The following is a 15,758-nucleotide window of genomic DNA, read 5'->3' as shown; positions in this document are numbered from 1 at the left end:
GATGTGTGATTCTAAAATATAGACACTGTCTTCCTTAGCCCTGTGTTCTGAATTATTTAACCCCAACCTGTTCAACTTCATTCTTAGCTCTAAATATCAGGTTATATAAACAAAACAGCCACTCAAAATCCAGAAATAATAATCACCACTCTGGACCTAATGTGTCTGCTCTAAAAGCGTACAATCTAGGCCCCTGTTTTCTTATAAACATTTTCTAAAGGTGACTGTGCCATTTTTGTTCTTTTATTTCTGGCTTATTTTGTCTTACCAAATGTCCCACGTGTTCATTCACATCATTACATGCCTCACGCCTTTGTTTCTTTTTGTAGCAGCACAACCTTCATTCATAAGTATACACCATTGTTCGCCAATGTACTTCTCCGTCATTATATCCTTCAGCCACCTGCATTCATTAGGCATCATGTACAGGACCCAAAGTCCACAGTCCATCAATGTTCTCAATTTTAGGTAATTTCATTGTTCCTAAGAGAAAGAAAACTAATAAACACACCTTCGCCAAATAGGAAATCTAAACCTCTTCTTAACTCTTTTCTTTCCCCCCATTAGTTACCTCTGCTGTTGCTGTGGTTGTGCCAATGGGTTCCTTCTGAACATAGCTCATAGCACCCAATAGCAGTTTTTCCCCTGGATCCTGGGTTTAAACATTCTTTGTACAAGAATCATATCTTTGAAGTGATTCTTGCAAGAACGAATTCATTTTTCTAGTGTTAATCAGTGGAACATGTAGGTCTATATAACCGCTTTCAATCCTGTTCATCTTCAGTATAGCGTTATTACTTATAGACCCACTAGAGAACCACCTTCACTCCTATCAATTCCCTTACATTGGAGTTCAACCTCATTTGCTAATGGTTCACCCATCTCTAGTGTCTATGTATCTCTAAGTCCCCTATATTCTGTATTATAAGCCTCTGTTTATACCTTTATGCTTGTAGTAAAAGTGGAATCATACAGTATCTATCCTTTTATGTCTGACTAATTTCACTGTGTCCTCAAGGCTCATCCATCTTCTCATGTCTTCAGGATATCATTTTGTCTTACTGCTGCATAATATTCCATCGTATTTATATACCACATTTTGTTGATCCTCTCGTCTGTTGATGGGCATTTGGTTTGTCTCTATCTTTTGGCAATTGTGAATAATGCTGCTATGAACATCGGTGTGCAAGTGTCTGTGTCGATGCTTTGAACTCTTCTGGGTATATACCAAGTAATGCTATTGCTGAATCTTAGGATAAATCAATATTTAGTTTCCTAAGGAACCACCAAACAGTCTTCCATATGGGCTGCACCATTATACATTCCCAGCAGCAGTGCATAAGTGTCCCAGTTTTTCCACATCCTCTCCAACATTTGTAGTTTCCTGTTTGTTTACTAGCAGCCATTCTTATAGGTGTGAGTTATCTCATTGTAGTCTTGATCTGCATTTCCCTTATAGCCAGTGAAAATGAGCATCTCTTCATGTGCTTTTGAGCTATCTGTATTTGCTCTTCAGAAAAATGCCTATTTGTATCTTTAGCCCATTTTATAATTGGGTTGTTTGTTCCTTTGTTGTTGAGTTGTGTGATTTCTTTGTGTATATAGGAGGTCAAACCTTTGTCCGATATGCGACTTCCAAATATTTTCTCCCATTGAGTTGGCTGCCTCCTAACCTTTTTGACAAAATACTTTTGAGGTGCAGAAGTATTTGATTTTGAGGAGTTCCCATTTATCTGTTTTTTCTTTTGTTGCTTGTTCTTTGGGTATAAAGTTTAGGAAACTACCTCCTATTACTTGGTCTTGAAGATGTTTCCCTACATTTTCTTCTAGAAGACTTATGGTGCTAGTTCTTATATTTTAGGTGTTTGATCCACTTGGAGTTAATTTTGTATAGGGTGTGAGATAGGGGTCCTCTTTCATTCTTTTGGCGATTGATATCCAGTTCTTAATATGCCCAGTTATTGAAAAGACTATTTTGTCCCAGTTCTAGAGGATTTAGGGGCCTTGTCAAAAATCAGTTGACCGTAGATTTGGTGGTCTACTTCTGCATTCTCGATTCGATTCCATTGGTCAATGCTTCTATCTCTGTGCCAGTACCATGCTGTTTTGAGCGCTGTGGCTTTATAATAGGTCTTAAAGTCAGGGAGTGTTAATCCTTCCACTTTGTTCTTTTTTTTGGGATGCTTTTAGCTATTCGGGGTCTCTTTCCTTTCCAGATGAATTTGGTAATTAGTTTTTCCAAATCTTCAAAGAGGTTGTTGGAATTTTGATTGGTACTATGTTGAATCTGTAGATCAATTTGGGGAAAACTGACATCTTAACTGTGTTTGTCCTTCTGTCCATGAGCAGGGAATGCCTTTCCACCTATTTAAATCTCCTTTGATTTCTTTTAGCAATGTTATGTAGTTTTCTGTGTACAGGTCCTTTATGTCCCTAGTTCAGTTCATTCTTAAGTGCTTGATTCTTTTAGTTGCCATTTTGAATGGAATTTTTTCCTTAACTGACTCCTCAGCTAGCTCATTGCTTGTGTATAGAAATGTTACTGATTTTTGCACATTAATTTTATATCCCACCACCTTCCTGAATTTATTAGCTCAAGTAGATTTCTCAGGATCTTCCAAGTATAGTATGTCATCTGCAAATAATGAGAGTTTTACTTTTTCCTTTCCAATTTAGATGCCTTTTATTTCTTTGTCCTGCCTGATTGCTCTAGTTAGAACTTCTAGCACAATGTTGAATAATAGTGGTGACAGTGGGCATCCTTGTCTTGTTCCTGATCTTAGGCAGAAAGCTTTCAGTCTCTCCATTGAATACAATGCTGGCTGTCAGTTTTTCATATATTCCCTTTTTCGTATTGAGGTAGTTACTTTTGATTCCCATCCTTTGGAGTGTTTTTTATCAGAAAAGGATACTGAATTTTGTCAAATGCTTTTTCAGCATCAATCAAGATCATCATGTGATTTTTCCCTTTCAATTTGTTAATGTGCTGTATGACATTAATTGATTTTTAATGTGGTGTTGGATTCTATTTGCTAATATTTTATTGAGAATTTTTGCATCTGTGTTCTTTAAGGAGATTGGCCTGTACTTTTCCTTTCTTATGGCATCTTTACCCAGTTTTGGTATTAAAATGATATTAGCTTCATAAAATGAGTTGGTAGAGTTCCTATTTCCTCAATTTTTTTGAAAAGTTTGTGCAGGATTGGTGTTAGTCCTTTTTGGAATATTTGATAAAATTCCTCTGTTGAAGTCTTCTGGCTTTGGTCTTTTCTTTATAGGAAGATTTTTGATGACTGATTGAATCTCTTCACTTGTGATTGGTTTGTTGAGATCTTCTATTTCTTCCTGAGTCAGTATAGCTTGTTTGTGTCTCCAGGAATTTGTCCATTTCATCTGAGTTGTCTAGTTTGTTGACGTATAGTTGTTCATAGTATCCTCTTATGATTTCTTTTATTTCTTCAGGGTCTGTGGTAATGCTCCCCGTTCTCATTTCTGATTTTGTTTATTTGCATCCTCTCTCTTTTTTTTTTTTTTTTTGATAGTCTTGCTAGTGGCCCATCAATTTTTTTATTTTCTCAAAGAACCAACTTTTGGTTTTATTGATTCTTTCTATTATTCTTTTGTTCTCCCATTCATTTATCTCTTCTGTTTCTCTTCTTCTGTTTGCTTTGGAGTTAGTTTGCTGTTCTTTCTCAGGTTTCTCCAGGGGTGCTGTTAAGTCCTCAATTTGTGCTCTTTCTTGTTTTTTAATATAGGCATTTAGGGGATAAATTTCGCTCTCAGCACAGCCTTTGCCGCATCCCATAGATTTCTGATATGTTGTATTCTCATTTTCATTCATCTCCAGATAGCTACTGATTTCTCTGTCAGTTTCTTCTTTGACCCATGGTTATTTAAGAGTGTGTTATTTAATCTCCATATATTTGTGAATGATGTCATTCTTTGATGGTTATTGAGATCTCGCTTCATCCTATTGTGATTAGAGAAAGAGCTGTGAATAATTTCAGTGATTTTAAATCTATAACAACCTTTTTTTGTGTCCCAGCATATATCTATCCTGGAGAATGTTCCTGAGCGCTAGAGAAGAATTGTATATCCTTATGCTTTGGGGTGAATGACCTATATATGTCTGTTAGGTCTAATTCATTTATCAAGTTATTTAACATCTCTGTTTCCTTGTTGATTTTCTGTCTGGTTGTTCTGTCGATAGAGGAGAGTGGTGTACTGAAGTCTCCTACTATTATTGTTGAACATCTATCACTCCTTTCAGTTTTGCCAATATCTGTCTCATGTACTGTGGAACTCCTTGATTGGGAGCATAAACGTTTATGGTTGTTTTATCTTCTTGGTGAATTGACCCTTTAGTTAAAATACAGTGTCCTTTTTTGTCTCTTATGATGTTTTTACATTTAAAGTCTATTTTGTCTGATATTAGTATAGCTATTCCTGCTTTCTCTTGGTTACAACTTGTGTGGAAAATCTTTTCCCATCCTTTCACTTTCAATCTATTTGTATCCTTGTGTCTAAGATGAGTCTCTTGTAAGCAGCATATAGCTGAATTGTTTCTTAATACATTCTGCCAATCTGTATATTTTAATTGGTAAATTTAGTCCGTTAGCATTCAGAGTTATTATAAAAAGGCGTTTCTTGAATCCACCATCTTATCTTTTTTATTTTTTGTCAGATGTATATATTCTTTTCCCTCGTTCTCTTTCTATTCTTTAAATTACCCTTAGTGGTACTCTTCAATTCTGTGCCTTCCTCCAGACCTTCCTCTCCTGTCTTTTTTTTTCAGGCGGCAGAACTCCTTTTAGTATTTCTTGTAGGGCCGGTCTCTTGTTGACAAATTTTTTCAGAACTTCTTTGTCTGTGGAAACTTTAATCTCTCCCTCAATTTTGAAGGACAATTAGGCTGGGTACAGAATTCTTGGCTGGAAGTCTTTCTCTTTCAGAATCTTGAATACCACTGCCTTCTCGCCTCCAGGGTGTTGGTTGAGTAGTATGAATTCAGTCTTATTTGGTTTCCCTTGTATGTAGTATATTGTTTTTCTCTTGCTGCTTTCAGGATTTTCTGCTCTTCAGTGTTTGACAGACTGATTAATATGTGTCTTGAGGAAGGCCTATTTGGATTTATCCTATTTGGAGTTTGTTGGACTTCTTTGACTTGTATATTTATGTCATATATGAGGATTGGAAAGTTTTCCTCTATTATATCCTCAGTTACACTTCCTAACCCTTTACTCCTCTCTTCTCCTTCTGGAACACCATTGATTCTTATGTTTGTGCGCTTTGTTTTATCTGTCATTTCCCTGAGATCTTTCAAGTTTTTCCACTTTTTTTGACATTTGCTTTTTGAGCCTTCAAAGTCAGTTATCCTGTCCTCTATATCACTTATTTTTTTCTTCTGTCCCTTCACATCTGGTGTTGTGTGCCTGTAGTATGTTTTTTATTTGATCAGCAAGTCTTTAATCTCTGTGATACCTGCTAGTTTTCTATTTATTCTTTCACATTCCTCTTTACGTTCTTCTATTGTCTTCTTGATCTCCTTTGTGTCATTTGCTGTCTCACTTATTTTATTAGGTAGAGTTGTATGAACATCTTTGACTAGTTGTTCCAACGTCTGTGTGTCCTCTGGTGTTTTATTTTGGTCATTAAGCAGGGCTGTATCTGTCTGCATTGTGATATGCTTAGTTGATCATCTGCTGTCTTCATCGCATGTAAATATCTTAATTGTTTTACTTTGGGAGTTGATTTCTTTCAGTAGTCTAAGGCCTTGTGTTTGTGGGATGGTTATACAGCAGGGAGCAGGGCACGGGGTGGGCACTCAGTGCAGTGATTTGTTTCAGGGCAGGTATAGGTGTAGGTTGGGTATGGTATGCTGATGCTTGTGAATGTGGGCGCCCAGCGGCCAGGGAGGATGTAGCTGTACAGGTGCATTGGTCTCGGGGGCGTAACCCTGCTGTGTGTCGGTCTAAGACACAAGGCCCTTTGCGTGCATGTGTAGAGCTGTGGCAGCAGGTTGGAGTTACGCCTTCATGGACTGGGGGCAGTTGTGGCCCGATTGCGCAGGTCGGCACTTTCTCAGAGCTGGGAAGTGAGGCTGAGGGCTGTGCGCACGCGCAGTTCTAGGACTGCTGTAAAGTGCGGTTCCCAGAGCTGAATGACATGATTAGAGGCCCAGGTGCATGCGTGGGCGTAGGAGTGCCATGAATTGATGCACAGAGCTCAAGGGGAGTGGGGTGGGCGGGGTAGCCTGAGTATGGAGGTTAGTGCCCACAGCCTTTATGTACTGGCAGCACCCTACAGGAAACAGGGAGGGGAGGTCGTGCTTGGGAGGGGTGCAGGAGAGGTGGGTTGGGCTGCTCTTGGGCTGGGGTGTGGGGCAGGCACGTGCACTGGGGGTGGTGGGGTGGGGGCAGTACCGGGAGTGTGGGGAATGGAAGCAGGTAACAAGGTTCAGATATGTGGGGTGTGGGGTGAGTCACCGGTCATGGGGCTGCACTGGCAAGGGTAGCGCACCCAAGGAACATGGCCTGGCTTATTCCTAGTCCCCAGGTCCTGTCCGTGCACTCCCATGGGCTCTCTGCCTCCGTGCCAGGCTCCAGCTTTCTGCTTCTCAGTTCCTCTGCCTTTGCAACTAGGATGCCCCATGAGGTGCAGAAGGCTCTGCCAGGTCAGCCACACTCCTGAATCACTGCCTCAGTCACCCTCCTGTCCCTTTTCTCCCCAGATATGTTTTTAAAGAGATATATTACAGGAATTGGCTCATGCGACCTTGGGGATTAGCAAGTCCGAATCTGTAGGGCAGGCCCCAGGTTGGAAACTCTGATAAGGGTGATTCTGAAACCTGTCACATTTGAACTCCGTAGGGCAGGCTGCTAGCTGGAGCTCCCAAGGAAGGTGAGGTTGAATTTCCTGGGAGAAGCTAGGTGGCCGAAGAAATAGAAATTTTTCTTTCTGACTGCTGAAATCCTCAGTTCTGGCTTTAAGTCTCCAGGTGATTACCTGAGGAGACTCCCCTCATCGCCAAGGCCTGTCTCCTTTGTTGATTGTAGATGCACTTAGCTGCAGACACTGTGTTCTAGTTTGCTGGCTGCCAGAATGCAATATACCAGAAATGGAATGGCTTTTAAAAAGGGGAATTTAATAAGTTGCTAGTTTACAGTTCTAAGACCGAGAAAATGTCCCAATTACCACTAGTCTATAGAAATGTCCAATCAAAGGCATCCAGGGAAAGATACCTTGATTCAAGAAGGCCGATGAAGTTCAGGGTTTCTCTCTCAAGTGAGGGGGTACATGGTGAGCACAGTTACAGTTTCTTTCTAGGTTGGAAGGGCACATGGTGAGCAAGGTGTCATCTGCTAGCTTTCTCTCCTGGTTTCCTGTTTCATGAAGCTCCCCAAGAGGTGTTTTCCTTCTTCATCTCCAAAGGTCTCTGGCTTGTGGGCTCTCTGTTTCTCGTGGCTATGTCATTCTTCTCTGCTCTCTGAATTGCTCTCATTCTCCAAAATGTTTCCTCTTTTATAGGACTTCAAAAACTAATCAAGATCCACCCAAATGGATGGAGACATGTCATCACCTAATCCAGTTTAACAACCACTCTTGATTAATCATATCTCCAGGGAGATGATCTATACGGTTTTAAACATACAGTGCTAAATAGGGATTAGAAGAAATGGCTGCTTTTACAAAATGGGATTAGGATTAAAACATGGCTTTTCTAGGGGACATGCATCCTTTCAAACTAGCACACATGGTCAGCTGACCAACATACAAATCCATCTAGGAAATGCCTTCACATCAACAGTTAGGCAAGTGCTTACCAGACCAAACAGCTGGACTAGCTGAATTGAAACACGAAGTCACCCATCACAGACCTTTGTTATTATATTATCAGCAATTGTAGATGGAGATACTTTCCTTCCCCTCTTGTCTCCCTGTCTACCTGGAGTGCTTTGGAGGTATTTACGACCTCCTTGGGACCTTGTCCAGTGTGATCCTTTTCTGCTTTAGAAAACTGTAGATAAATCATGCGGATGGAAGGCACCAGGCATCACACTGTCAGGCAGTTGTTTACGCCCCCAGTTTTAAGTCTAATGAGGAAGACACCGTTCATTTTTAAAACAGACTGTTACACTTGGGCAGTTCTTCAGGTTAATGCAGTGTGTTCACACATCTGCACTAACCCTCGGGTCCTCACATCCCTGTTCTGTTAAATAATTAACTTGCCAACAAGGGCTTGGAAGTGAAGTGATGTGCCCTCCGTCTCGTGGCTGGCACATGGCGGAGCGAGAGCCCTGTTCGTGGGTTTTCTGGCCCCTGGGTTGTATCTGTGCCATGGTGGGGTGCCTGTGAGGGGCAGAGGAGATGCGGGCCAGCCTGTCGGTCATGCGTGAAGGCACCTTGGTCTCCGGTGCCTGCCTGACCTTTAGGTCCCCACCCTCCCCGCCCCTCCCCACCCAGCAGAGCTGCCTGTTGTCTTTCTTGGGCCTCCAGGCGCTGATTGCAGAAGAGACCAGCAGCAAACTCGCGCAGCAGGAGGAGGAGCCCGAGAAGTTCCGAGAGGCCCTGGTGAAGTTTGAGGCCAGGTTCAACTTCCCGGAGGCCGAGAAGCTGGTCACCTTCTACTCCTGCTGCTGCTGGAAGGGCCGAGTGCCCCGCCAAGGCTGGCTGTATCTCAGCATCAACCACCTGTGCTTCTATTCCTTTTTCCTGGGCAAGGAACGTAAGTGGGGGCTCATGCCTAGGCCCGGGGAGCCTGTCAGCCAGATGAGGAGCTTCTGGCTCCAAGAGAAGTTACAGACAGAACAGGTTAACAGAAAATTAAAAAAAAAAAAAAAAGTTGAGAAGACAGCAGGTGCTACTGAATTAATTTCCAAATGATTTGGGCAGATAATTGTATGTAATTATATATGCTACTAGGGGATTTGAGCATGTGGAAACTTTTTGAGAAAATATTTCTGTGTGGTTCCATATTACTAGTAAAGGGTTCTTAGCACCGTATGTTGCTTTGTGAACACGGTACCATAACTGATGACCAGTTACTTGTAAAGAAATAGATTGTATTCCTGCTTCTTAACACAGAGGGACTGTTTTTACAGTTTCCAGCACTGAAGGTCACCTCTGCCCACAGAAGTGTGGCTAGATAGGCAGTTGCTTCTAGAAAGGAAATTCTTTACTTGGGCTTACTTGAGAGTCAGGCATTGAGCCATTTCTCAAACATTTATCCAGGCACACACCTGCCAGGCCACGGGATACCAAGGTGAAAAGGAAAAGCCAAAGCCACAGTTGCCAATTGTACATTGAAATTTTTAAAAGTCAGTCCCATTGAAACTTCTTCTGGGACCAGATATTATTTCAAGTGCTTGGTGGTACAGATGCTGAATTTATATATGTATTTGTTCCTGTGCTTATGTTTATACTTCAGACTGAAGCAGTGGAGTGACTCCTCTCTAATGCCTGCATAGCCAACTGGTTGCACATGGCATCCTCCTCTCTTTCCCTACCTCGCCAGCCTTGTGTTTGATGCTCCAACGCATGCCCCCTGTTCGCACAACCTTCCCACTCTTGGAATGGGCTCTGACCTAAGTGTACCGGGGCTGCTGTACCAAGTGCCACACACAGGGTGGTTAAACAGCAGGTGTCTGTTGGCTCATAGTTTGGAGCCAGGAGGTCAATTCTGACAGTGGCTCCATGTCTGCCCCCATCCTGGGATGATATGTTTCCTTCTGTGTCTTCTCTGGTTTCTCCTATGTCCAAATTTTCTCTGCTTTAAGGACTCCAGTCATGTGGTTTAAAGCCTGCCCTGCTTCCCTTTGGTTTCACCTTAACTGATAAGGTCTTCAATGGTTCTGTTTGTGAACGGGTTCACTCCCCACCCCCGGCTCACCTTAACAAGTGACATATTCAGAGAGCCCATGTTGAATGGCTCACACCTGCAGAACCTGGAGATAGGGCTTGAATGCAATCCAGTCCCTAACGCCTAACCTCTGCCATCCTTGTGTGTCTTCTTTCTGAAATGCTCCTCAAAATTGATGCCCATCTTTACTCCCTCCCCTGCATTTAGACCTGTTGGGAAACTCCTATTTATCTTTCAAAACCCGATACAGGTTTTATCACTTCCAGGAGATTTTCCTAGTTCCCTTTCAGTTTGTTCCATATTTTTGTTTCTATTTTGAACCTAAGTAAGTCAGCGGTAATTTATTTGTTTCAGTGTCTATTCTCTCTGTTTGAACTACCTCTTGAGGTGCAGTACACTTTACAAAGTAGGTACTTAATAATTAAATGTCGACAGTGTAGATGGAGCATGTGTATGTGTGTGTAAGAGACTTCTTATGAAAATAATTAGAAATAACTGAGAAAGCTTTTCCCCAAGCCTGATGTAGAAATGTGGCCTTTAAAATTATTTAGAGCATTGAAAACATAGATATGTTTTATTACAGAAATAGTGGATGGAAATGGCAGAAATAAAGACATTTAATCTACTTTATTTGGAGAGGAAAATCAATTATTTTCCCACACTTCTCAGTTAATTTCACTACACTTAAACTTGTTAGGATGATCTAACTTTAGAAAAAATAAATGATTCCTAATATTAGATAGCATTTATCATCTCAAATTGTTATATGTGTCTCCGATGAAAACAGCCATTCAGATGTAAGACTTCGTGTTCTCTGTGATTAACACGTTCCTGCTATATTGGAAACATTCCTGGAGAAGAGAACACCTTGTTTTTGAGATGTACTGTTTGTGCTGTATTACCATAAAAAGAGTTTCATAAAAAGTACTTGTTCTATCTTTTAAGACTCTCTTAACCGTTATTTGATACAGTCCTAGATGTTAAGCTCATTTCTTTAAGCGAGATCATGAATCAGCTCTTCCCCTTTCCCCCCTTAGCTTCTCAATCATGGATGCTGCTTTTGAAACCAGAATTAATGTGGATTGAAAAACTTTTTCATGACTGTTTAAGTTTAAATATACTTGAGAAAGTCTGTGCATTCACTTGCTATTTCTGTCTGATGTTCCTTGTAAGCATGCAGTAGCCAGAAGCTTAGACAGTTGACCGTAAATCATTAGAAAACAAGTTGTGTTTTAACAGACAACTGCTAAGCAATTTTCGGTGTTCCCCTTTTCCTGCATTTTGGTTTAAGGAAAGCCTTAGCCTATTGGCCGATGCACTCAAGTTTGGTTCAGATTTCAGGGTCAGACGTGCATTTGTCTTTGTTCTTTCTTGTAGTTAAGCTTGTGGTCCCATGGGTGGATGTCCAGCGGTTGGAAAGAACATCCAGTGTCTTCCTGACGGACACCATCCGGGTCACCACGCGGGACAAGGAGCGTGACTTCTCCATGTTCCTGAACCTTGAGGAGGTCTTCAGGATGATGGAGCAACTAGCAGATGTGACACTCCGCAGGCTGCTGGACAACGAGGTCTTTGACCTGGACCCTGGGCTGCAGGAGCCAAGCCAGATCACCAAGAGGTAAGAGCTTTGCTCTAAGGTGTCCCTCACTGCTCAGGCCCAGGGTTTGTGTCCCACCTGCGTGTCATATGATTTGTTAGCCTTAGTGGAGTTAGATTTAAATTTTCCCTGTGGCATAATCTAAGTTAAAAATGTTATTGCTCATTTTTGTTGTGCAGTAGACTTTGATTTCTGGATCCAGTTCCCCTTTTTTCAGATTGTATGTAAAGATTGATTTTCATTAAAAATACCTGTCAAAATGGAATCTGGGATGAAATTCCCAGTTGGGAAAGGAATCGCATGATGGAAACCTGGCAAGCTGTGTGCTTTGCTAGGGAACATGGATAGATTTTGTGTTTCCCTATGAAATTATGTTCTAGTTTGTTAGCTGCCGGAATGCAATACACCAGAAACGGAATGGCTTTTAAAAAGGGGAATTTAATAAGTTGCAATTTTACAGTTCTAAGACCAAGATGATGTCCCAGTTACAACAAGTCTATAGAGACGTCCAATCTAAGGCATCCAGGGAAAGACACCTTGGTTCAGGAAGGCCAATGAAGCTCAGGGTCTCTCTCTCTCAAGTAAGAAGGCACATGGCGAACACAGGGTTTCTCTCTCATCTGAAAAGGCCCATGGTGAACACGGTCAGGGTTCCTCTCTCATCTGGAAGGGCTCGTGGCAAACACGGCATCATCTGCTAGCTTTCTCTCCTGGCTTCCTGTTTCATGAAGCTCCCTGGGAGGCATTTTCCTTCTTCATCTCCAAAGATCGCTGGCTGGTAGACTCTTCTTCTCATGGCTATGTTGTACTGCTTTTCTCTCTCTGAATCTCCTTCATTCTCCAAAACATTTCCTCTTTTATAGGACTCCAGAAACTTATCAAGACCCACCCAAATGGGTGGAGACATGTCGTCACCTAATCCAGCTTAACAACCACTCTTAACTAAATCACATCTCCAGGGAGATGATCTGATTACAGTTTCAAATGTACAGTATTGAATAGGGATTATTCTGCCTTTACAAAATGGGATTTTGATTAAAACATGGCTTTTCTAGGGTCCATACAACCTTTCAAACCAGCACAAATTACTTTGCAGAAAAAGTTTTCAGGAGAGCTAGACTTATTTTGGGTACCAATTTGATATCTGAAACATACCTTACTAATAGCGTAGGTCAGTATTCTTTATTATTTGTCTGCCCCAAATTGACCCTATGCATGGGGACTTAGAAAGTGTGGGTTGGTTGCTTGAGTTGTTTATCACTCTAAGGAAGTAAAGGTCAGCTTTTTTGTCTGAAGTTCAAACTGGAGTATTGGAGCTTGACTTATTTCTTACCTGTGGCTGGGCAGTGGCAGAGCTGGGCACAAAGGTGAGCTATTACACAGGGCTGCCTCAGAAAACAAGTTATCCATGGTCTCCTACCCTCGCTGGAAGTTTCTAGATGTAGTTAACCCACTGCTATTTCAATGCTATTGGTTGCTTATTTAAAAATTTTTTGCTAGTCATCTATTTTAACCTTCCTAGTGGCCTAAGATTTGGTTGGATTTTCTTGAATATAACCCAAAGAGATAAAAAGAAAAAACATAGATATATACTTTTGCTTGTGAGACAGTTTAGTACTGCAAGGTCAGTAATTCTTTTCATGGCCATCAGTAATTTTTCTGAGCTTTAGTTTCTTGTATTTGGGTTGGCTGACCCCCTGCTCAGTTCCTTTGAAGCTCCAGAATCTCTAGTGTTGAATAACTGTAGAAAAATAGTCTTTTCTAAAACAATTAACAGCGACAATGATCTGTTTTTTAAGTGCATGTCCTGTTTTCTTTGTCTTCTCTGGGAACTTCTGGGGAAATGTGTCTTTCTCAAATTAGCAGTCCCCGAATGCTCATGTGTTCAGAGTTTTCATGTATTTAAAAAGAATTAAATGACCCTGCTGTGTGCTTAAATTCTAAACCAATCACATATAGTCAAAAGTAAGGTAAGTTAACAAAAACAAATGCACCGATGTTTATAAAATTCCAGAGAATTCCCAGTGGCTTTGTGTGTCCCTGATAATGTCAGATGTCTGCACAACATTCCTTTATGAAAGGGACACTTGGGGCCACCTGGGGGGCTTTTCTCTGCTCGCAGGCAGCCTCTATGACCTCTGGCTCCGGCCGGGAGGCACCTGCTTTATTATTTTTTTTTAATTTAAAAAATTTGGGGGGGAGTCATGCTCTTTATTAGAAGAACCCTCCAAAAACATAGAAAGAAAATATATCTTACAAATAGTCATCTGTAATTCATCATTTATCTATGACTGTAATGAAGGCAAGAGGTTTTGAATAAGATCCAATAAAGAAAGAAAGAATAATTTTTTTCTGTAATACTATCATTGATTTATGCATTTTATTATGTGATCTGTTGTTCAGGTTATAAAATGTAACCTCTCCCAATTCATAGTCCAGAAAAAGCTCCAGTCTGCATGCCTTGCTCTGCGTATACACCCCCCTTGGAGACTGGCTTTAGCAGCCTCCATTGCGTGGTGATGTGATAGCTTTCTGGGGACTAGGCCTTCACATTCACCTACGGACGACTCACCTGCGCCTCTCACTTCTCCCTCCAGACAGGCCTGCTGGTTTACAGCCCTCAGAAAGGAAGCAGCTAAATCAAAGTAAATGTCTTAGGCTTATGAGGTCAGGCACCTGCTCTAGAAGGAAAACAACCCAGTATACTCTCTCTTGCATTCAAATATCTCTGTAGTAGTTTGATATCTGTATTAGTTTGCTAAATGCTGCTGGAATGCAATATATCCGAAATGGAACAGCTTTTATAAAGGGAATTTATTAAGTTGCAAGTTTACGATTCTAAGGTTATAAAAATGTCTAAACTAAGGCATCCAGGAAATAATACCTTAATTCAAGAAAGACTGGTGGTTCCGGAACACCTCTGTCAGCTGATGGGGGCAGCCAGGCCTGGGCTGTGGCGTGTTGCTGCCTGAGCCTGCCCCTGTCGGGCACGGAGCCCGAGTTTGGGGAGGCATTTGGCCTCAAAGCAAGTGCTTCCTGAAGCCCGACACACAGGGGGCCAGCATGAGTAGATGTAGGACTGGGTGGGGCAGAGTTGGTGTGGAAGACCCAGCATATTCTTTGCAGAAGTGCTGTAAAGGTAGATGGGGGAAGAAAGGGAGGAAAACTTGTTTTTGATTCTGATTTACCTAATCTAGAAGAGAGATCTAAATGGAGTTTGCAGAGACACAAAAGAACGACCTACCCCTACATTTCTTGGGCTGTAGGCCTTAGGGGTTAAATGAGAATTTTAAAAATATATGCATTTAATCTGGAATTTTCTGCGTCATTGGAATGGTATGGTGGAATGATAATTGCACATATTTATTTCAGTGTGAATTGCATTTATTTGATATTCGCTCTGTATTCTGATCAGCCCACATTTATTCTCCATGTAATTACAGTTTCATAAAATGAAATATATTAAGATGGGATGATCTACAGCACCCACTCCCTCTGTTCTCAGTCCTAGCTTTCTCTTGGAGCCATTGGTTTGGCCCGTGGGCACCAGCAGTGGGGCAGTGGGTCATACAATTGCGGGGCCTGGGGGGCTCAGGACCTGTCCTGAGCTGCAGAGCAGCGGAGACGTTTAGGGAGCACTGGGGTGCTATAGATGAGTGTCTGAGAGGACATTGGGGCCGGTGGGCTTCATTTCAGATGCTGTTCAGAAATCGGAGCTGGAGCGTTTAGCATCATTACTCCCAACAGCCTCAGAGCAGACCTGTGGACAGATGGATAGATGGCCCATCTTTTTCTGAGTTTGTAAAAGACTAGCATTTCTCACCTCTCGAGTCACTGCAGCTGCACCTTTATCCTGGTGGAACTTTAGATTATTGGGTGTGCACCACATGTTTAAAGGTGGAAAGGGAAGGGACTTTCTAGAGGGCAGGAAGGAAAATAGCTCAAATATTAGGAAAGCCCCTCTTGGCTGCTTTCTTTTTTTATAACTTGAGGTTTCTGGGCTCTGGCTGCTCAGTGTGCAGGAGGCAGATCTCCACAGTGACAGAAGAGTGACCCAGAGAGGAAGGAGGCTGTAAGGTGCCCTTATGCCAGGGCTGCTCAGAAGCAGAAAAACTGGCTGCGCAGGTACTGGCTGGGGCAGCAGATGCAGTGAATGCGAAAACAAAAATGCTTTTCCTCTGCCTCCTCAGCTAACGGGACACTGTGTTCTGTATTAGCGGAGTGGGGTGCGAGATAAGTGTGTCTTCTTCCCGTTCCCATGGCTTTGAACTAGCCGCTGTGGCTCGTGTTTCTTACCACGTC

At 41.9% G+C, this 15,758-nt stretch overlaps 1 protein-coding gene across 8 annotated transcripts in view; it reads left to right on the top strand.

The window, feature by feature from the left end:
- Nucleotides 1-15,758, top strand: part of TBC1D8 (TBC1 domain family member 8) — a 132,845-nt gene that overhangs the window by 74,692 nt on the left and 42,395 nt on the right. For all 8 annotated transcript variants that reach the window (XM_077133900.1, XM_077133901.1, XM_077133898.1 and 5 more), the window contains 2 exons: nucleotides 8,497-8,725; nucleotides 11,237-11,477. In XM_077133900.1, coding sequence (XP_076990015.1) covers nucleotides 8,497-8,725; nucleotides 11,237-11,477 — 470 coding nt within the window. The remainder of the gene's footprint in view (nucleotides 1-8,496; nucleotides 8,726-11,236; nucleotides 11,478-15,758) is intronic.

This window comes from Tamandua tetradactyla, chromosome 17 (genome assembly GCF_023851605.1).
Source record: "Tamandua tetradactyla isolate mTamTet1 chromosome 17, mTamTet1.pri, whole genome shotgun sequence".
NCBI classification, from domain to species: Eukaryota; Metazoa; Chordata; class Mammalia; order Pilosa; family Myrmecophagidae; genus Tamandua; species Tamandua tetradactyla.
This window is presented reverse-complemented; position numbering and strand designations above follow the sequence as displayed.